This window comes from Cibotium barometz, chromosome 25 (genome assembly GCF_041138505.1).
Source record: "Cibotium barometz isolate CiBa-2024 chromosome 25, ASM4113850v1, whole genome shotgun sequence".
Lineage (NCBI taxonomy): Eukaryota > Viridiplantae > Streptophyta > Polypodiopsida > Cyatheales > Cibotiaceae > Cibotium > Cibotium barometz.
The window spans coordinates 36805371-36827496 of NC_141070.1; the positions used below are offsets into that span (position 1 = coordinate 36805371).

General features: G+C 47.5%; 1 protein-coding gene across 3 annotated transcripts in view; it reads left to right on the plus strand.

Moving 5' to 3' along the window:
* MCCA (methylcrotonyl-CoA carboxylase alpha chain) overlaps positions 1 to 21850 on the plus strand; it is an 85408-nt gene extending 63558 nt beyond the window's left edge. For all 3 annotated transcript variants that reach the window (XM_086819539.1, XM_086819540.1, XM_086819541.1), the window contains exons 15-16: positions 21364 to 21485; positions 21573 to 21850. In XM_086819539.1, the coding sequence (XP_086675665.1) occupies positions 21364 to 21485; positions 21573 to 21576 (126 nt within the window). In that variant the 3' untranslated portion in view covers positions 21577 to 21850. The remainder of the gene's footprint in view (positions 1 to 21363; positions 21486 to 21572) is intronic.
* The last annotated feature ends 276 nt before the right edge of the window (positions 21851 to 22126 follow it).

Genomic DNA, 22126 nt, shown 5'->3' on the forward strand with positions numbered 1-22126 from the left:
AGAGAGACGGTCAAGAAATAGAAAGGAAAAGATAAGAGATGGGAACCGGTGGAAATGCACAAATATAGTGTAGGTTGCTCTCGTGAGAGAGACGGTCAAGAAATAGAAAGGGAAAGATAGGAGATGGGAACTGGTAGGATACAGGGAAGGGGAACAACATAACAAAATTCTAGAGGTAGGTTGTTTACAATCAATTTGGGCAGGCAAGATAAGAAGCAAGTGGGCAGCCAATGGCCTGAGGAAGCCCCAGAAAGGGTGCACAAATTAGTCAAAATTTCCTTTAGTTCTGGGTGAGCAAAATAGCCTGCCAAATATAGGCCCATCAGCAGTTATTTTGCACAAAATACTGCTTTTTGAACCCAGTGCTAGGGTTGTCTTTTCACCTCTATGGAGAGTTATCAAATAGATGTGTCACGTGTGGATCTCTATGTGCATGACGTTTGTAGGCACAGGGAGTGACTTTTCAGCAGCAGACAGCAACCTGACTCAAATTCTTTCTTTTTAGCGATGTAGATTGGGGAAGCCAGATGACACCAGCCCACATGCATACTTGTTCATAGCTCAAATTGAGGCACACCCATGTGTTATTTGTCTCAAGACATCTCGGAAACTTGCAGCATCCCGCAGACCAAGGATTCATGGAGCCACATCTATAATCCGGAGGAGGCCACAAAATGTCCAGAGGAGACACCAGCGGTGCTGTCAGCAGCCAGGGCAGATTAGGATCGTGGATATGTTCATGGACACATGGAGGGTTCACCATCTAGGCCCTTTAAAGATGAGATCATTCTCCAGCTTCATAATACAATTCCTTTGACTAAGCTGAGCTTGCAACCTTGGCAGAGTAGCATATGTCCAGAACCCACTAATATATCACAATGCTTTTGTAGCATCTGCTAGGTTAGAGGTCATTTTCTTTGTTTCAGAGCATTTAGGCATCTTCTATTACAGATTCTGTACATGTATATTTTTTTCGTCTGAAAGGTAATATTTGGCTTGCACATATGTCAAGTGCTCTCTCTCTCTCTCTCTCCACCCCTCCTGCTGCCCGCTTCGCTGCTTGCCTGTGCCCCCCCCCCTCTCTCTCTCTCTCCCGCTGCGCCCCCCCTCCCGCTGCCCCCTTCGCTCTCCTCTCCCCCCCCCCCCCCCCCCCCCCCCCCCCCCCCCCCCCCCCCGCTGCGCCCACCCCTCCCGCTGACCCCTTCGCTCTTCACTCTCCCCTCCCGCTGCCTGCTTGTGCCTCCCATCTCTCTCTCTCTCTCTCTCTCATTTCGCCTGTCTGCCCGCCTCTCTCATTTCGCCTCTGCTCTGCTCGCTCTCTCTCTCTCTCTCTCGCCTGTCTGCCCGTCCTTTTCCATTTCGCCTGTGTCCTCTGCTCTGCTCCGCCATTTCGCCTGTGTGCCCCGCCCTTTTCCATTTCGCCTGTCTGCCCGCCTCTCTCATTTCGCCTCTGCTCTGCTCGCCATTTCGCCTGTGTGCCCCCCCTTTTCCCATTTCGCCTGTCTGCCCCGCCTCTCTCATTTCGCCTCTGCTCTGCTCGCCAGTTCGCCTTGCCGCACAGTTCTGCTGGCAATGGCCAGTCTATCTATGCGTTAGGCTGGTCGCTCGGCCCCCTTTCCCCACCCACCCTTGCTCAGGCCCCCAAGGCAGCAGCATAACTCTCTCTCTCTCTCGCTTCTTCCATGGCTTCCCCCTTGCGCAACCCGATGAAGGCGACCTTTATGGTCACAAACAAGAGGATAACAAATGTGGAAAAGGAAATGAAGGAATGGAAGGCAGAGATGGAGGGATGGTGGAAGGAGAAAGCCAACTTTCTCCAAATGGTATTCAATGAGGGTAAGCGGTGGAAAGAGGAGAAGGAGGACCTCTTAGCGGAAGTCAAAGACCTTCACGGGGAAGTCAACACGCTCAAAGGCGTAATTTCAGCTCTTCAGAGGGAGCTTGCAGAGGCCAAGGCAAATGGTGGACTTGAAGACGGTGAAATTCAGCCATCTATGATAGAAGAGCTCAAGGTTATCAAAGAACAAGTACGGGCAATTAAGGAAGAAGAGAAGCAGCATGAAGCAAAGACTTCCTCATGGGTGGAAGTCATCACCAAGACGCAAAAGAAGATGGATGAAGCGGAGAAGTGGATAGAGGTCGCCAAGAAGGGTAAAGGTAAGGAGATAACAACCCCTACACCTACAATCATTAACATGACTTTGGAAGAGGAACAACGAAGACGTACACGTGCTTTGCATGTGAGGATTACCGGCCTTAAAGACAAGGATAAAGTTGAAGAGGAGGTGAAAGAGCTTATGGTGTTGATGGGGATTGATAGTCCGGCACACGCAAAAGCTTGGAGAGTGGGCAAAAAAAGCGGAGGCAACGGGGAAACATCAAAGGAAAGAGCTCTCATACTTCGCTTCCCCTCTATTGAGGCGAAGAAGGAGTTCTTGAAGAGACGACCCACGTTAAAGAATACAGGCATTTTTCTTGGTGATGATCTTACTCTTTCACAGCTTGCACATATGAAGGAAGTTATGCCAGAGATTAGAGCGGCAAGAGAAAAGGGAAAGATAGCATTTTATAGAGAAGGGAGGGTGGTCATCGTGGAGCGACGCTCTACATGACGGTGCGAGACCTATGGGACCAAATTAAAGCTGGCAGCCTGGAACTGCAATGGATCCCTCAGACTTGATGTAGGTGCCTTTGAGGACAGCTTTAGAGATAGAGATATAGTCTTCTACTCGGAGACTCACCAGGCTCCTGGTCAAATGATGCCACAGGTGACAGGATACAGATGGGAGACAGCTTGCAGAGTAGGGACGAGATCGGTACACAGTAGTAGAGGATCAGGAGGGGTGGCAGTTCTTTTCAGGGAGGAGCTGCAACCGCTTCTACACATCGTTCGGAGAGATGATCAGGCCAGATATATGTGGGTGAGACTGAGGGCCGACACAGGCAGATTCCTGTATATTGCCATATGCTATTTTGCTCCTAGTACATCGACATATGCAGCACCTAGAGGGCAGTCTCCTTTCTCTGTGCTAGATGATGACATATGGGAGTTCTCTAGGGATGGAGACATCATCCTGTTAGGGGACTTTAATGCCCGGACGGGCAACCGCCAGACAGCCTTTTATGATACCTCGGAGGAGATGCTGAGAGAGCTGGACACTCTGGATATGGGATTAGACAGACGCTCACAGGATGTGGAGTGCACAGAGTATGGGAGATATTTGGTAGATATGGGGACTGCACATGGGCTGGCCATACTTAATGGCTTGCAGAGGTTTCCGTCAGCAGCTGGATTTACTTGCTTTCCACATAGACATGGTGCTAGCACAGTGGATTATGTTATGGCTATGCCCAGCTTTGTTTCATGCATTGAGGACTTCACAGTTGGATCTCGGCCCATTGGGGTAGTAGTGGATCATGCATTGTTGACATTGACTATCTCTTTTCACTTTACCACAGCTCAGAGGACACGAGGGGCAGATCACACTCGATATACTTTTACCTCAGAGACTGATGCTGTCTACACAGATGGGATTTATAGACGTCTGTACACAGAGGAGCCAGGGAGACCTTTGGAGGAGTTGACCCATATACTGACAGAGACTTTACATGATGCAGCGAGAGAGGCATATCCACATACTCAGCCTGGACAGAGACAGCGTTCTAGATGTATGCCCCAGAACAGCTGGTATGATGAGGAGTGCAGAGAGACCAGAGCCCGACTGCAGCGGGAGGTTGCTTTGGGAGTCACTACTCACCGACAGTCACGTATTGCCTTCCGACGTCTTGTGCGAAGGAAGAAGCGGGCCGGCCTTGCTCAGCTAGAGCAAGAATTATACGAGCTGTTCTTGAGCCAGGACTCGAGGGAGGCTTGGCGTCTGTTTCATGAGTCCTCCCCTGCTTTGGCCATCACTTCTACAGAGGTCTGGGGTAGTTATGCAGCATCTCTATATACAGTTCCTGGACAGACACCTTTTCCTGACCCGCCAGCACCATGCCCACAGACATGTACTTTCTTTACCGCAGAGATGGTAAGGAAGGCCATTGATAGGATGAAGACTGGGAGAGCATATGATCACGATGGATTGGTCGCTGAGCACTTTTTTCATGCGAGAGACATGCTGGCAGAGCTTCTAGCAGTGATGTTCAATCGTGCTATGTGCGAAGGCTTACCCGAGACTTGGAGTAGGTCCACCATCGTGCCTATCTTCAAGTCAGGGGACCCTATGCAGCCAGGGAATTATCGCACTATTATGATTGGTGACACACTAGCACGATTGTATGCATCCATTCTTGAGCAGCAGTTGAGTAGATGGGCAGAGAGAGTTGGCATTCGAGCAGAGGGACAGGCAGGGTTCAGGAGAGGTTTCTCTACTCTTGACCACATCTTGACTTTGCGGGCCATTATTGAGGAGGGCAGGTCGCATGGGCGACGGATTTATTGTAGCTTTGTGGACTTCCGCAAAGCATTTGATACAGTGCCGAGAGCCAGATTGATGAGGCGATTACAAGAGATGGGGGTACCCACAGAGCTCATATGGGGAATTATGGCTTTATACAGATCAGTTGCAGGACAGGTACGCACCCCAGAGGGGGTCTCTACTTTGGTTCACTCCACTATAGGAGTGAAGCAAGGTTGCCCGTTATCTCCTTCACTGTTTGGTATGTATGTGGATGAGGCTTCTGACTACATTGAGAGATTGGGGGACAGAGGAGCCCAGCTAGCAGGTACATGGATCCCACTATTGTTATATGCTGATGATATTGTGTTGATCTCTGACTCCCCTGAGGGTATGCAACGTCATCTGGATGCTTTACATGAGTTTGCACATGATAGTGGATTGTCTGTCAACCTTGGCAAAACCAAGGTTATGGTGTTTAACACCACGCCACAGTGGGTTAGGCGATCAGCTTCCACATTTACATATGGGCAGGAGATTGTGGAGTATACAGATGCATATACATATCTTGGGGTAGTATTCAGTGGGCCAGTGTTTTCGATGAGGAGAGCAGCAGAGACTAGATTGACTAGAGCACATGCAGCCCTGGGTGGTTTGGAGAGGATGTGTTCGCAGGTTCAGTTTCAGGAACCTCGAACGAAACTCTGGCTTTTTGACACTCTAGTGACATCAGCTATGCTTTATGGAGTGCAGATATGGGGACCTTCAGTGGGCCATCACAGCGCAGGCGGGTGGAGAGGTATGGAGAGGCCTTTGGTATCTATGATTGCTAGGCTTATTAGAGCCAAGGCCATGGTACCTCATGAGATTATTCGAGCAGAGCTGGCGGCTGCCCCTCTGGTGATTGAGGCTCTTACGAGATCAGTCTCCTACATACATGGCTTGTGGGATCTCCCCCGAGACAGATATGCACACCTCGCCCTGGAGTCCTCTCGACAGTTAGCTTTACAGGGAGACACGGCTTGTTGGTATGGACAGATGACATCTTGGTTCCAGGCACATGGTTTTAGCATGGACAGATTGCCTCCCTTCCAGTATTCTCTGGAGGCACCCTCTCTCACTCTTACACGGACAGAGATTACCAGACTCATCCGTCAGGATTTAGTTCAGCTGGACATTAGGAGGACATGGATACAGCCGACTGAGGAGCTGGGCACGAAGATGGCTTTCTACAGAGAGCATTTTCTTCAGCTCACAGCAGATGGTTTTGTGATCAGACCCAGTTACATGGATGTACACTTGTCTCATGCAGTACGATGTGCTATTGGTCAGATTCGCACATCCTCACACCAGCTTGAGATTGAGATTGGCCGATATAGAGGTATACTAGCTGAGGCCAGGATATGCCGAGTATGCCATGGGGAGCCAAAGACAGAGCTGCATTATATATGCCATTGTACTGCATACTATGAGATACGTGGTCGTTTCCACTGTTTATTCAGAGAGGGTTTTGGACCACTTTCCAGAGTCATGGGGTACCAGGACCAGAGGTGTTTGGGATTGTTCTTGCTTGAGCTGCGGAGACATAGAGATAGCCTGCTTAGGCGCACAGAGAGCCAGACTCAGAGGCACATTACAGACTTCTTTAGTCCAGCCATCACTGCGCCAGATGGACCACAGCAGCAGCAGGACATGGATACCGCCCACACCAGGGGTACACTGATTGATCGTGCGATTGAGCTTGGGTGGTCCAGACGCCCACGACTACGGAGGAGGGCATCCCAGCATAGACGGAGGTTGCAGCGGCGGCAGATTCGGATTATTCTTGCGAGGCATGCGGGACACCCAGTCAGGGTGCTGACCACAGAGGATATTGAGGAGATCCGCCAATGTCCGATGCGGCACATATTATGAGATGGAGGTACCTCCATAGTGTACCTTCCAGTTCCAGTTTCATTTTCTAGGTGCCAGTAGTATCATCTTTATTTTTCATTTTCTGGGTTTTTTTATCCAGACATTGTATCAGATCCACCATGATGTAACTTTTGGTCTCATAGGTCATTATGGCCTTTTGAAGACGTTAATATAACATTTCATTTCATTTCATTTCTCTCTCGTGGAGCTTGTATCCTGTAACCCTAACCGTAATCCTACAGCCCTATTCTCTGGAAAACCCTAATCCTGCAGGCTGTAACCCTAACGCTAACCACAGAGTGCAACCTAATCCTAATCCTACAGCCAACCTAATCTTGCAGCCCATAGTCCTAATCCTAATCTCTTGTAACATGTAATCCTTATGCTAAACTTCAGCGTGTAACCTTTAACCTAATCCTATCCTAACGCTAATCTTGTTGCCAAGAACCCCAACCCTAATTCTAATCTTGTCTCTAGCCCTAATCCTTATCTTGCAGCATGTAGCCCCCGCAACCTATAACTGTAACCCTAATACCTACCATTGCTGTTGTCTGTTTGAGGGAGGCAGCTTCGAGCTCTCATCCGAATCACTTTCAATGGTCATGACGTCGTTTCCATTGACAACTAATCTTGCGTTGCGTTTTCATGTGTTCTTCCGAGGGTTTCTTCTTTGGGACCTCTAGTTTTGGTCCTAGCCTTTTCAAGAGCTATGGTGGTCTTTAGGGCTTGCGTTTCAGGCTCTTGGGCCTCTGGCTTCGAGGTTGAAGCTTGAGCTTTCTGCTTCTTTGTTGTCTTGGATGCTTCTTGGCAGCCCTTGCCTTGGTTTGGAGCCTTGTGATGACATTATAGGGTACTGTTTGAAAGGGGGACTGTATGAATAAATCCTCCTTGTACACCTAACAAGTTAAGGCTTGTTGAAGTGACGGATGCTCTTGCCAGTGGGGTGATTGTCACTCTATTGAGATAATCCTTGAAGGCGTGTTCAAATCCACACTTGTAACATGTGCCTCCATATGGGATGACATTGGGGTTTGGCACTAGATTCAGGGATGGAGTTGGGGTACTTGGTGCGACGGCTCTATGAGACACTTAGCAACACGGTGTGGGCATTTGCAATGGAAACATTGAAGAGGCGGCCTATGTGACATGCTATTGAAGTCTCTCGCCCTTTGTTGCACCATAGCTTCGAACAAGGAGACATAGTCAATGGATGGGGGCTGCTCTGGGTATCCATATGAATTGTAATACTCATATGACTCCTAGCTCTCCTGTTCCTGACTCTTTGAGTCCGTTGGCAAAGTCACCGAGTATTGTTGTATTGTATTGGTATAGTTATGGGAGGAATTGGTAGCTTATTTTCAAGAAAGCAACAATTTCACGCTTAAAACCTTGAGAAAATCTGAAAATAAACAAAAGAGAGAAAGTAGAGAGAGAAGACACCATACTAGGGGTCGAAATAGCCTTGGGCTGAACCCCCCCCCCCCCCTTCCCCTTCCCCTTCCGAGTTACATTAGATAAAACTCCTTGGAGGAGTCTTGAGTACAAGTTCTTAGAGCTAGAGAGCTCTCTTTTCTTTGTACATGTCTCAAAACAATGAGAGAATAGCTAAATTTACAGTTCTTGCCCAAAAGCACTTGAGAACAGCGCATAAAGCTCACTTTTAGTCCAAAAAGCATCTTTTTATAAAAAGCTTTTAATCTTTTGCTTTCCAAAAGCTAGTCGCATCATTCCAAGCATGTAAGGTGACCTTATGTTGGCTTTCCTTCCACGTGTTAGTGCCATGTCACCATAGCCATGATAACTTTTTTTTTTCAAAACTTTTTTTTAAAGGGTGTGCGCACGTTGTGTTTTTCATATAAGCAACCTGTATTTTGATGCTTTGGTGACATAGAGCCTCTGGCCTCTTGTGCATATGTTCAGCATTCAGCACTTTAGTGTGCTACAGTCCCAGGACCTCCTCGAAGATTCTCTTCAGCATTCAGGGAGCATATGTGCATCCCTGAGTTCTAGGTTTGCATAGTGGTCATTGAAGAGTTATCCAAGGTATCTTGGACAGCATATGGTTGAGCTTGTGTTCGGTCTACTTCGTCCTTACGTTGGGTAGTCCTTAGTCATCATTCATACTCATCGTACAAAGTTCTCCAAAGAAATACAAGCAAATACTCGCCGGGGGCCCTTCAGTCCTTAGTCATCATTCATACTCATCGTACAAAGTTCTCCAAAGAAATACAAGCAAATACTCGTCGGGGGCCCTTCAGTGGGTAATTGGGACCCAATCTGGTATCGACTCTCTATCTTCTCTTCCTCCCGCTACTTCGGGCCCGAACTAGTGGAGAGGGTTGTTGGGGTAAAGGCATTATGCCCACCCTTATAGTGTGTACAAGCCCATAAGTTATAGTACATAGTACACTTAGTACTTTTAATGTACTAAGTGCACTATGTGTACTAGTGCAATATACATGTGTGATAGGGGAGTCACACACTCACACTTGGTGAGTTGACTTATCCCCACAACTCTCTCTCTCTCTCCCTTCTTCTCTGTGTATGTCTCCCACATGAACTCTACCTTAACCCTAACTCCCATTCAACTGGTATCAGAGCTTGTAGTACTTCCATAGCTGGGTGCTGATTGGGTACTGTCATACATTCAGCCTGACGGGCGGCAGGGACAAGTGCTTGGGTCGCTTCACACACCGGTGGCACTTGCTGTTGGCTAGCTTGGTGTTGTAGGTGTCAGCTGACAGGCAGCGCAGCAAAGCGCTGCACAGCAGGTCGACTAGGGGTTGACGGGCAGAGCTACGCGTAGCAAACCACAAGGCAGCGAAGTGCAGGCAGGCTTGCTCGTGAGCGTGGAGTTCCGGTGTGCAGGCAAGGCGTAAGAGCTCCGTCGGTCGACAGCATTGCTGGTAGCGATAAGGAGCGTAAACACTGTAGTAACCTGCAGAAGCTGGGGTAGCGAGGAGGCCAGCTTATTCGACTGGCCTACCGGTGGCCGCGCAGATCATCTCGCGGAATCAGGCCCTGCTCCTGGCCAAGGACGCCTCGTCCGCCTTCACCTTACAGGACCTGACCGACGCCTCGGCTCCGCTGGCCTCGCTCGGTCTGACCCATGGTTCCGTGGTCTTCCTGTTCTACGAAGGCGAGCGCGTTGTGGCCGGCCTCCCTTGAACCCCGCTGGCATCTTCGGCAAGAAGATGACTATGGACGACTCGCCAAGCGTGGTAGTGCGGTCTGGTCCTTCGCCTGCCCAAACAGGGCCACGTCTGTGAGCCCAAGCCCGACTACAAAAGCAGCAGCAGCATCCGTACAACTGCAGCACTGCAGGCACATCAGCAAGAAGTGCCCCCCCCCCCCCCCCCTCTTTTCTGCATCAGATTTCTGCAACAGCATCAACAGAAATTCAGCCTGCAAATCTCAGAGAAATTAAAAAATAAAGAGGTATTTGCCTTCAATTTTGGGAATTTCTTATCAATTCAATCAATTGAGCAGGTGCAGGTGCCGAATTGCTCAATTTCTGAGCAAAATTGGCAAAATTGGGTGACATTGGTCACAATCAGGATCAATTTGCAGGAAATTGGATGTCAAAATTTGGGGCTTTTGATGTATTTGTGCAATTAAGCATTCATACATGCTGTATGATGTGAGAAATCGCACATTCGGGCAAAATTGCAGCAAATTGCAGTGCAAATCAAGGGGCTTTTGTGCCGATTGGATTGATTTACATGCAGGCACTCGCATTTGATGCTTTGGGCAACGTGTTGATGCCTGACAAGCACTCAATGTGCCTGTAAATCAAGGGGCTTTCATGTATTGGATGTATATGTGGCTAGGGGGAAGCACCGTGAAGATTTTGGATGCCTTCATGTGCGTCAATGTACCATGTATGATCAGCAATTGATCTTAAATCAAGGGGCTTTTCAAGATTGTATGCTTGTTGAGCTTGGCAAAGCAGCAGGCAAGACATTTATGCCTTGAATCCTCAGAAATCAGCTTGCAGTCAAGGGGCTTTTGCCCAATTTCTGTTCGGGACTGTTGTATGCAGTGTTCGGGACTGTAAAAGTCTGATTTTCACTCATTTGGACAGTCAGGAGAGCATTTATTGCTATTGTACCTGCTGGTACAGATTTGGCACAGCTTTGTGCAAGTTTTGGCATGGCTGTACACTGATTTGTAGTTTGGAAGGACAACAGAGCACATTTAAGGTGCTGTCCTAAATCTGCAGCAACCAGATTCTGGTGATTTCATCACATACAGTGGGAGTAGAGTTGCATTTGTGCTTCCGCAGTGGGAGATAAAGCTTGGGAGAACAACTGTGAGCACTTTGTGTGCTTTTGGTGCAGTGTTTGCACATTTTGCAGGGAGTCAGGCATTGATAGGTTGCATATTGCTATGGCAACCACAGGTGAGAGCTCTTCATTGCTTCACATCAAGAAGCTTGAAGGCTCACATAATTATGATATTTGGCAAACCCAGTGCTATAATGTGTTGCTCCAGAAGAAGCAGCACAAGCCTATCAAAGAAAGGGGTGTAAAGCCCGCTTCTCTTACTGCTGAAGAGTGGGAAGATATGGATGAGCTGGCAAGATCTACTATCATGTTGTCTGTGTCAGACTCTTTACTTTTCAGCATTCGTGAAGTGAAGACAGCTTGGGGAATGTGGCAGAGATTGCAGGACTTGTATGCCCAGCAAAGTGCCTCAAGCAAAGTGTATTGGTTGAAGAAACTCATAGGTCTTCAGATGAAGGAAGGGGCGTCTATGGCAGCCCATCTAAATGAGTTTAATGGTATTGTTAGCCAAGTTATAAATCAAAAGTTGGCAATGGACGATGAGTTCAAAGCCACTTTTCTCTTATGCACTTTGCCAGAGAGTTGGGACACATTCAGGACAGCCACTAGCAATTCGAATGCTATGCTGTCATATGCAGATGTTGAGGGTGCTCTCCTTCAAGAGGAGATGAATAGGAAAAACAACTCTGTTGGAAAGTCCAATGCAATGAATGCACGTGGGAGATCCCAGCAAAGGGGTCAAAGCCAAGAAAGGGGAAGGAGCAAGTCTCGCTCCAAAAAGGACTTGGAATGCCATTATTGTGGCAAGAAGGGACACATTAAAAAGCAATGCTACAAATGGAAAAATGATCAAAAGGAAAAGGGAAAAGGCAAAGACAAAGACAAAGATGAAGCCGAAGATGTAAAGCCAAAGGGCAAAAGTGGAGTCAAGATTGAAGAAATCAATGTGTCACATGCAGGTGACAGTGAGAATGAGGTCCTATTTACGTCTTCACTTGATGCCCATTCACTTCTTACAGGTGGTCATGGTATGCACTCATGGATCATTGATTTAGGTGCCTCCTTTCATGTCATAGGTTGCAGAGACTTGTTTGTCAGGTATACTGCTGGCAATGAAGGAGTGGTTTATTTGGGTGATAACCATGCATGCAAGATTCTTGGCAGAGGTGATGTGAGGCTTGTGTTTTCAGATGGCTCACAGCTTATGCTCCATGATGTCAGGCATGTGCCTGAGATCAAGAAGAATCAGCTTTCTACTGGACAGCTTGATGATGCTGATTATGTTACCACATTTGGTCGTGGAAAGTGGAAGATTAGTAAGGGCTCACTGGTTGTTGCCAGAGGCTCTAAGGTGGACACTCTTTATTTCATGCATGCAGGTGTTTGTCACCATGCTAATGTAAATGCAACCGAGCTGCCGGAAATTTCTATGTGGCATAGCCGGTTGGGACACATGAGTGTCAAAGGAATGGAGCAATTGTCTTGTTTGGGTTACTTGCCTTCTCTAAAGTTTTCAAGTTTTTAGTTTTGTGAGCATTGTATATATGGCAGGCAACTGCAGTGCCCCCACAAGAAAGCTCTTGGACAGAAAGATGCTCAGTTAGAGCTTGTGCATACTGATGTATGTGAGATGCCTCAGCTTTCTTTGGGAGGGGAAAAATACTTTGTGTCTTTTATTGATGATGCCACACGCAAGGTGTGGGTTTATCCTCTTCGTTTGAAGAGTGATACATTCTCAGTGTTTGAGAAGTTTGTTGCTCTTGTTGAGAATAAAACTGGCAAAACACTGAAGGCTTTGCGTTTCGACAATGGTGGAGAGTATATGTCCAAACGGTTTCAGGACTTTTGTGATGCTAAAGGCATCAAGAGGGTGCTCTCTACTCCCTATGATCCTCCACAAAACGGGACAGCAGAGAGGATGAACAGGACTATTCAGGAGAAGGTCCGTTCTATGTTGTCACATGCTGCGTTACCTCATGGTTTTTGGGCTGAAGCTGTTATGACAGCTGTTCACCTTATAAACAGGTCACCTAACACGAGGCTTGGTGGGAAAGTGCCAGAGGAAGTATGGACAGGGAAGCCTCCGTCATACAAGCACTTGAGAGTGTTTGGTTGCGTTGTGTACGTGCACATACGCAGGGAAATGCGCACCAAACTTGATCCTAAGTCTCACAAATGCATATTCCTAGGATATGGTGACAGAGGTGAAATGGGGTATAGACTTTGGGATCCCGTGAATAGAAAGATTATACGCAGCAATGATGTCATTTTTGATGAAACATGCATGTATAAGGAGCCTGCAAGGCAACAGGAGCGTGGCAGAGTCATCTTTGATGATGATGGACATCATGGACAACAACCAAGGGCTGTAAATCAGCCATTACAGCAGCAAAACCAGCCCTTAAATGGTGCTGAAAATGGTCCAAATGGACAGCCAGACATGGCAGAAGATATCCCTATGGATATACCATAGTTAGAGGAAATACCGGGCATGATATTTCAGCCTTATGGCATGGAACAGGAGCCACCAATGGGTGATATGCAGGCTGGACAGCAACCTGCAAATGATGGTCATTGGGTACGAAGGTCCACAAGACCCTCCAGAGCCCCTGACAGGTTTGTTCCAGGGGTTGACTACTTGATGCTCACTGACTGTGGGGAGCCCTCATGTTATAAGGAGGCTTTACAGAGGGCAGACAAGGCTCTTTGGGAGCGTGCCATGAAGTCAGAGATGGATTCTCTGCACAAAAATGGAACATGGAAGTTGGTGCATTTGCCTGCAGGCAAGAAGGTTTTGCCATGCAAGTGGGTTTACAGACTCAAAGTTGCACCTGATGCAAAGCCAAGATACAAAGCCAGGTTAGTGGCTAAGGGCTTCAAGCAGGAATATGGTGTGGACTTTGATGAGATCTTCTCTCCAGTGGTCAAAATGACCACACTTAGAGCTGTATTAGCTTTGGTTGCACATGATGATCTGGATTTGATTCAGATGGATGTGAAGACTGCTTTTCTTCACGGTGATCTCCATGAGGAGATATATATGCAACAGCCAGAGGGTTATGCAGTAAGTGGAAAGGAGAAGCTTGTATGCAAGCTGAAAAAGAGTCTTTATGGGCTCAAACAGGCACCAAGAGAATGGTATCATAAATTTGATACATTCATGAAATCCCAGAAATTCAGGAGAAGTGACATAGATCACTGCTTATACACCAAGAAAGCTTTGGATGGCAGTCCATTGATCCTCATCTTGTATGTTGATGATATGTTGATTGCCGGGAAATCTCGTAAAGAGATGGATGCCTTGAAGAAGAGGCTGCATCAAACCTTTGATATGAAGGATTTGGGTGATGCAAATCACATCTTGGGTATGCGGATACTTCGGGACAGAAATCAGCATGTGTTGTATTTGTCTCAGAAGGAATACATTGGCAAAGTTTTGCAGAGGTTCAATATGGACGGGGGGAAGAAGACTAGTACTCCTTTGCCTCCATATGTGAAACTCAGTGCTATGGACAGCCCACAGTCAGATAGTGGCAGGGCTGATATGGCCAAGATTCCGTATGCTTCAGCTTGTGGCAGTCTCATGTATGCCATGGTTGCTACTAGGCCGGACATTGCATTTGCAGTGGGAGTGGTTTCTAGATACATGGCGAACCTTGGCAAGAAGCATTGGGAAGCAGTGAAAGGTGTCATGAGATACCTGAAGGGCACACAGGATATGTGCATTTGTTTTGGCAAACAGGATGCATTAGTGCATGGTTACACAGATTCGGATTATGCCGGTCATCCAGATAACCGGAAGTCTACTACCGGTTATGTTTTTACATTCACATGAGGTGCTGTGTCATGGATATCCAGGATGCAGAAGTGCACTGCCTTATCTACTACAGAGGCCGAGTATATTGCAGCCACAGAGACTTGCAAGGAGGCATTATGGCTATCTCGGTTAGTGGTTGATTTGGGTTATACAGGGGATATTCCATTGTTGCATTGTGACAATCAGAGTGCCATCCAGTTGGCAAAGAACCCTGTCTCTCATGCAAAGACGAAGCATGTGGATGTGAAGTATCACTTCATCAGAGAGGTGATAGAGAACAAGCAAATTCAGCTTGTTAAGATTCATACGGATGACAACCCGGCTGATCTGTTGACAAAGAGTTTGCCTCCGGAGCGGTTTGCTCATTGCAGACACTTGATGGGCATTGGATGAGGCCAGTTTCAGCCTTGATATGGCCTTGTATATTATCATGTACATGCTGATTTTTTCTTTTCCTTCATTTAAGGGCACTTTGCCTTTAAGTGGGAGGTTGTTGGGGTAAAGGCATTATGCCCACCCTTATAGTGTGTACAAGCCCATAAGTTATAGTACATAGTACACTTAGTACTTTTAATGTACTAAGTGCACTGTGTGTACTAGTGCAATATACATGTGTGATAGGGGAGTCACACACTCACACTTGGTGAGTTGACTTATCCCCACAACTCTCTCTGTCTCTCCCTTCTTCTCTGTGTATGTCTCCCACATGAACTCTACCTTAACCCTAACTCCCATTCAAGGGTCTGCTACTTTGGGCCCGAACTAGTGGAGAGGGTTTGCTACCGTGGGCGGCGCGAGTGCAGAGGGTCCGCCCATTTTGGCGGCATCGCTCCCAGTGAGCTGTCTTAGCCACGCCGGCCAGATCAGCAGCTATGTGTGTGTGTGCACGAGCCATCTGAAGCCTAAGGGGCTGCTGCTTAGAAGTCTACGTCATCTCTCAAGGCAGAGGTGTACGCCTGTTGTCTGCTGGTCAGTCTCGAGACCCTGCAATCTGCTGGTCAGCCTGGGGGTCTTTCTGTCGCCTGCATACAACACATTTGTGACTTTGCAGGGAGCATAAAGAAGAGAAAAGAGGAAGATCAGTACACGTTTTACAGAGAATTCCCGCCTGCTGCTTTAACAACACAGCATTGCCAGTTCCAGTTCTCAGTTTTGGCCCCTTTTCCCACCCACCACCCTTGCTCAGGCCCCCAAGGCAGCAACTAGTAGGGGAAAACATGTCTCAACCCCTAGAGGGGGAACAGGATGGTGAGACAACCTTTCACACCCCCAGAAGGGACCAAATGCCTACTGCAGAAGACTGAGCACTTTATGAGGAGCTCCAGCTTCACATAAGGACAAAGATGAACACCATGCGACAGGAGCTTGAAAAGGAATGGACCGAGCAGATGCATGCCCAAAGGAAAGTGATATACGAAACGCTGAAGGAAGAGATATATGTCCAATTGAAGGGAGAAATGCAAGCCCAAGTACGGGTTGAGATGGAATTAGCTCAAGCCTTGATGCACACAGAAATGAAAAAAGAGATGCAGAAATGGAAGGATAACATGCTTCGAGAGATTGGCACAACAGTTGCATCGTACGAAGGCACTTTGAAGACATGTATGGCTGACCGGGAAAAAGACATCATAGAAATGCAAAAAACTTTGGAATCATGTAAGGCAAAAGTGGCTGCAGGTGAGAAGGAAATGCATTCATGGGCTGAAATTGCCAGTGCCACAAAGAAACAAATTGAGGAAGTCAACCCATGGATTGAAGTAGTAAAAAAACAGAAGGATACACCAATCAATAAAGTAGTGGTGATGAATGCTACATTGGAAGAGGAAGCCAAGAGATGGGCACGTGCCTTACATGTACGTGTTGGGAAGATAAGGGAAATCCCCAAGAGGATGCAAAAGCTCTTGCAACAAAAATTGGAGCCACTGATGTACCCATTACCGGAGCATGGCGAGTAGGCAGAGATGAAACCAGGGCGAAGATATTGATCATCAGGTTTGGTGACTTGGAGAAGAAGAAGGCCTTCCTCTCCAAAAGGATGGTCCTTAAGGGGGAAAAGATTTATTTGGATGAGGACCTTACACCGGCACAGATAGCAGACCGGAAGGAACACATGCCGCGTGTGCTTGAGGCAAGAAAAGAGGGGAAATGGGCGGTATACAAAGATGGCCGAGTCATCATTATGGAAAGGAGGCCCGCTTGATGGTGCGCGGCCTATGAAACCTTGCGATTCACGGTGTGGAATTGCAATGGAGCCCTTAGAACAGATGCAGGATACTTTGAGGATACTTTCAGACAGAGTGATAGTGCTATGTATACGGAGACCCATCAGTGCACAAACAAGAGGCTTCCTGACATCCGGGGTTATAGATGGGAATCAGTTTTCCGCCCTCAGCCACGCACAGTGGGAGGTACCAGAGGATCTGGAGGAGTGGCAATACTTTACAGGGAGGAGCTTCGTGACAAAATACATGTGGTACATAGAGATGCAGATGCGAGGTACATATGGGTCCGAATATGCAGAGAGGGGCTCCGCGAGCTATATGTGGCGGTATGCTACTTTCCCCGAGCCCACTCCAGGTTTGCACCATTAGGAGAGTCGCCCTATATACCACTATATGATGATATCATGAGGTTTGCCAGCATGGGAGACATAGTACTATTGGGAGACTTTAATGCACGTACAGGCATAGAGCAGACAGAGTTGTATGATACTCAAGAGGCTATGTACCGGGAGATCACGACAGAGGATGTAGGGTTGCAAAGCTCAGCACAGGATGAGGGGGAGATTACAGATTATGGCAGGCATTCTCTCACACTCGGGAGTGCACATGGGTTGGTCATATACAATGGCTTATCGAGATGGCAAGGATCAGATGTTCCCACACACTGGAACTCTAAAGGGGGAGCGAGCACAGTGGACTACTTAATAGGATCTCCTTCATTGATACCTGATGTGCGGGGTTTCACGATTTCTAGTAGGCCCAGTGGCATAGCAGCCGATCATGCATACCTGAGTTTCACACTAGTAGGTAGATCCCCGAGAGATGGGCCAGCCACTCATCTACCTAGGTACCCGAGATATCAGTTTACACGTGAGACAGTTGGGGTTTATCGAGATGCAGTATCTGATGGCTTGTTCGCTTTAGACCTGCATAGCCCTCTGGACGAGATCACGAGAGGATTGGAAGGTGTACTACATGCATCCGCCTCATGCGTTTCCCTGCACTATTATCCCTTCCACCCACCCCCGCAGCACTGCCCCCCACAGAACAGTTGGTATGATATGATGAGTGTCGTGAGACACGAGCACAGCTACAGCGTGAGATTGCCATTGGGTCTCACACGCATAGACAGGCTAGGATGATCTTTCGGCGCTTTGTGCGGAGGAAGAAACGAGCCTATTTGGCTAAGCTAGAGGAAAAGATCTACCAACTCTTCTTGGGGAAGGACAGCAAGAGGGCATGGAAGATGTTTCAGGAGAGACAGCCTGGTACTCCGATTACTGCACCTGAGTCATGGCATACTTATGCTAGAGAGCTATATGATGCACCAGGATAGCCCCCCACCCCCCCTCCACTGGGAGCTAGACCGGCTAGCAGCACCTTTTTTACTATGCGGATGGTGCTAGATGCGATACACAGGTTACAGAATGGAAAGGCACAAGATCATGATGGGCTAGTTGGAGAGCACTTCTCATATGCACGAGACACCTTGGCTCCGCTCATCGTACATGTGTTTAATCGTGCCATTTGTGAGGGTTTCCCGACAAGTTGGACAGAGCATATCATTGTACCACTCTTTAAGAGTGGAGACCCCATGGTACCATGCAACTACAGGACGATCATGTTTGGTCATTTATTGGCCAAATTATATGGCTCTATATTGGAGTCGGAGCTGAGCCAATGGGCAGAGAGGCATGGTCATCGAGCACATGGACAGGCTGGCTTCAGGAGAGGATTTACTACCTTGGATCACATACTGACACTTCGGGCACTTATTGAAGAGGGCAAGGCACAAAAGAGAAGGATATACTGCTGCTTTGTGGACTTCCGCAAAGCCTTCGATACCGTACCACGTGCCAGGCTTATGCACAGTTTGCATGACATTGAGGTACCTGAGGATATGCAGTGGGGGATATATGCTTTGTATGAGTTTGTGACAGGCAGAGTCCGAGCTCCAGGTGGACTATCTGATAGGGTGACCAGCACGATAGGGGTGAAGCAGGGATGGCCGCTATCGCCCACCCTCTTTGGACTGTACATTGATGTGGTCTCTGATTATGTAGACAGATTGGGAGGCCCAGGGGCATGCCTGACAAGGGTGTTGATACCCATCTTGTTATATGCTGATGATATTGTTCTAATCTTAGACTCTCCGGAGGGATTACAGAGACACCTGGATGCATTACAGGCTTTCTGTTCGGATAAAGATCTGACAGTGAACCTTGGGAAAACCAAGGTTATGGTGTTTAACACCACACAAGCATGGGTGGCGAGATTAGAGCCTTAGTTCACATTCCGAGGGGAGCCAGTAGTAGAGTACGTCAGGTCATATGTCTACTTGGGAGTTACTTTCACAGGAGCGCGTTTCTCCCTGAAGGAGGCAGCAGCAGCTAGATTAGCTCGAGGGCATGCAGCTTTGGGTGCACTTGAGAGGTAGTGTGCACACATACAGTTCAAGAGCCACGCACCAAATTGTGGCTATTTGATAGGCTTGTCGTGTACGGAGCTCCAAGTTGGGGACCTAGTATACATCACAGATCTCAGAGAGGGACAGATGAGGGATGGAGGCAAATGGAGAGACCACTGATTATGATGATTGTCCGCATGATTCGGAGCAAATCATCAGTACCACATGAGATTGTTCGGGCTGAACAGAAGAGAAGGATATACTGCTGCTTTGTGGACTTCCGCAAAGCCTTCAATACCGTACCACGTGCTAGGCTTATGCACAGATTGTATGACATGGTACCCGAGGATATGCAGTGGGGGATATATGCTTTGTATGAGTCTGTGACAAGCAGAGTCCGAGCTCCAGGCGGACTATCTGATAGGGTGACCAGCACGATAGGGGTGAAGTAGGGATGCCCGCTATCGCCCACCCTCTTTGGACTATACATTGATGTGGTCTTTGATTATGTAGACAGATTGGGAGGCCCAAGGGCATGCCTGGCAGGGGTGTTGATACCCATCTTGTTATATGCTGATGATATTGTTCTAATCTTAGACTCTCCGGAGGGATTACAGAGACACGTGGATGCATTACAGGCTTTCTGTGCGGATAGAGATCTCACAGTGAACCTTGGGAAAACCAAGGTTATGGTGTTTAACACCACACAAGCATGGGTGACGAGATTAGAGCCTTAGTTCACTTTCTGAGGGGAGCCGGTAGAGTACATCAGGTCATATGTCTACTTGGGAGTTACTTTCACAGGAGCGCGTTTCTCCCTGAAGGAGGCAGCAGCAACTAGATTAGCTCGAGGGCATGCAGTCTTGGGGGCACTTGAGAGGCAGTGTGCGCACACACAGTTTCAGGAGCCACGCACCAAATTGTGGCTATTTGATACGCTTGTCATACCGACCCTCCTGTATGGAGCTCCAATTTGGGGACCCAGTATACATCACAGATCTCAGAGAGGGACAAATGACGGATGGAGGCAAATGGAGATACTTGATCTAAGAAGAGGGCAACACTTCAACTGATCAGCATACATGGATCTACCTGATATACATTTTTCAGTATTTTCCAGTATTTTCTACTCAGTATCATCTTGGAGTCTTACAGTTCTGTTCTTATAACTGTAGGACAATCAATTCATTGTACTTTTTAGTCTCATTTAGTTGTTCTCTTTGATGAGACACCAACTTCAGATGTACTCTCAGTTTTGGTCTCATAGGCCATTATGGCCTCTTAGAGACCTTAATATCTCTCTCCACATGGAACACCTCCTTCAGTACAGTTTGGACTCCCCTTTTCTCCGGCTGTCTCACGAGGATATCAACCGGGTTATCCGGTTAGATCTTCTTAGCCTTTACACACATTGCACATGGATCTCACCTCCAAAGCTCCCCACGAAGATGCACTTCTACAGAGATCACTTCCTCACACTCACTGAGGATGGATTCATCCAGCAGCCGGGCTACTTGAGTGTTCACATGTCCCATGCCATGCGGATTGCGATTGGCCAGATATGGGTTTCATCCCACCGCCTAAGAGTGGAGATAGGTAGAGTTGAGCGCATCTTCAGAGTCGAGAAGCTCATACGGAGACCCAGAGAAGAGAGGATCTGCCGACTATGCCACACAGAGGTTGAGACGGAGGAGCATTACATATGGCGTTGCCGAGTATACTATGAGATCCGTGGGAGGTTTCACTGTCTATTTCGTGAGGGATTTGGTCCACTGTCCAGGATCATTGACTTCCAGGACGAGCATTGCCTAGGCCTCTTCTTGCTTGAGCTCCGCAGACACAGGGACACCTTCTTGAGAGAGCTTCGACCCCAGCCACCTCGCCAGCCAATCATCACTAGTTTCTTCCGGACCCAGGAGGTGGAGGACACCGACATAGTGGATCTTGTGGACCCTCCACGAGCTGCTGTGGACCTACCTCGCCCGAGAGGAGTTACCTCGGACCGAGCCTCTGCACTCTCGCGGGCCGGAAGCCCTTGGCCCCCCCGTCGGCCACGATCACCTCCTCAGCTGAAAGACTGTATGCATGGTCATGTCCTGCTCCTTGATATGTTTTACCATCTTTTTTTTTTTTGTATTGCGAGAGTTGGTACTGCAACCACATGTCACTAGGGTAGATTCCAACCCACTACCTCAAGGTATGGGCACTACTTTTGGGCTATACCAGCTGAGGATGCATGTTTTACGGTCTTTGATTCCTATCCTTCTCCCTGTTGTGAGTTTATTTGACATTTTGTTCTTGTCCACTCCATTGATAGCATGTCCTACGAGCACCAAAAGATGGGCTTATCAAAGGCTTAGCATTAGAGACTGGTCAACATATAAAAGACAATGCAACACTGTTGATTATTGATGACGAAGGAGACTCAAATTCTGTAAGGTAAACGGTAATTTTTAGCGTTTTGGCATCCATAGCTTTCTTCCTTTTCTGATTTGGAGTAACCTAATATGTTCAATTTTTTGACAGGTGAATTGGTGGATGCAACGCTTTGTTGCCTATTTTTACTGGCTTGCTTGCCTGCCAAAATGGTGGCAAGCTTCATTCATGTACATTCAAATTGTATGCACTTTGTAATGTTTTGTAAAGATGCATCTGTTAGTTTAACCGTACAGATTTTTGGCACTCAACATGATAGCAGGTCCATGGAGCTTGTATCTCCTCCGCCCTCTTAAGAAGCTTGACTTCAAAAAAAAATTGTTCAGTATGAATTTAAAATTTGTAAATAATCATTCTGAATTTAAACTGTACAGCTTTGTTGGCACTCAACATGACAGCAGGTCCATGGAGCGTGTATCGCCTCTTAAAAAAGCTTGACTTAAAAAAAAATGTTCAGTATAGCAATTGGATTGCCTTCAAGCTTCTATGTTTGGTACTGAGGCCTAATTTATGACACCTATAAAGAGTAAGACATTAATGCATTGTATAATCTAGGTGCTATGACTATCACAATTTTCTCCTTTTAATGGCTGACAAAACTTGTAAGCACTGGTAGATCCCGAATGGAATAACCCCTATGTTCA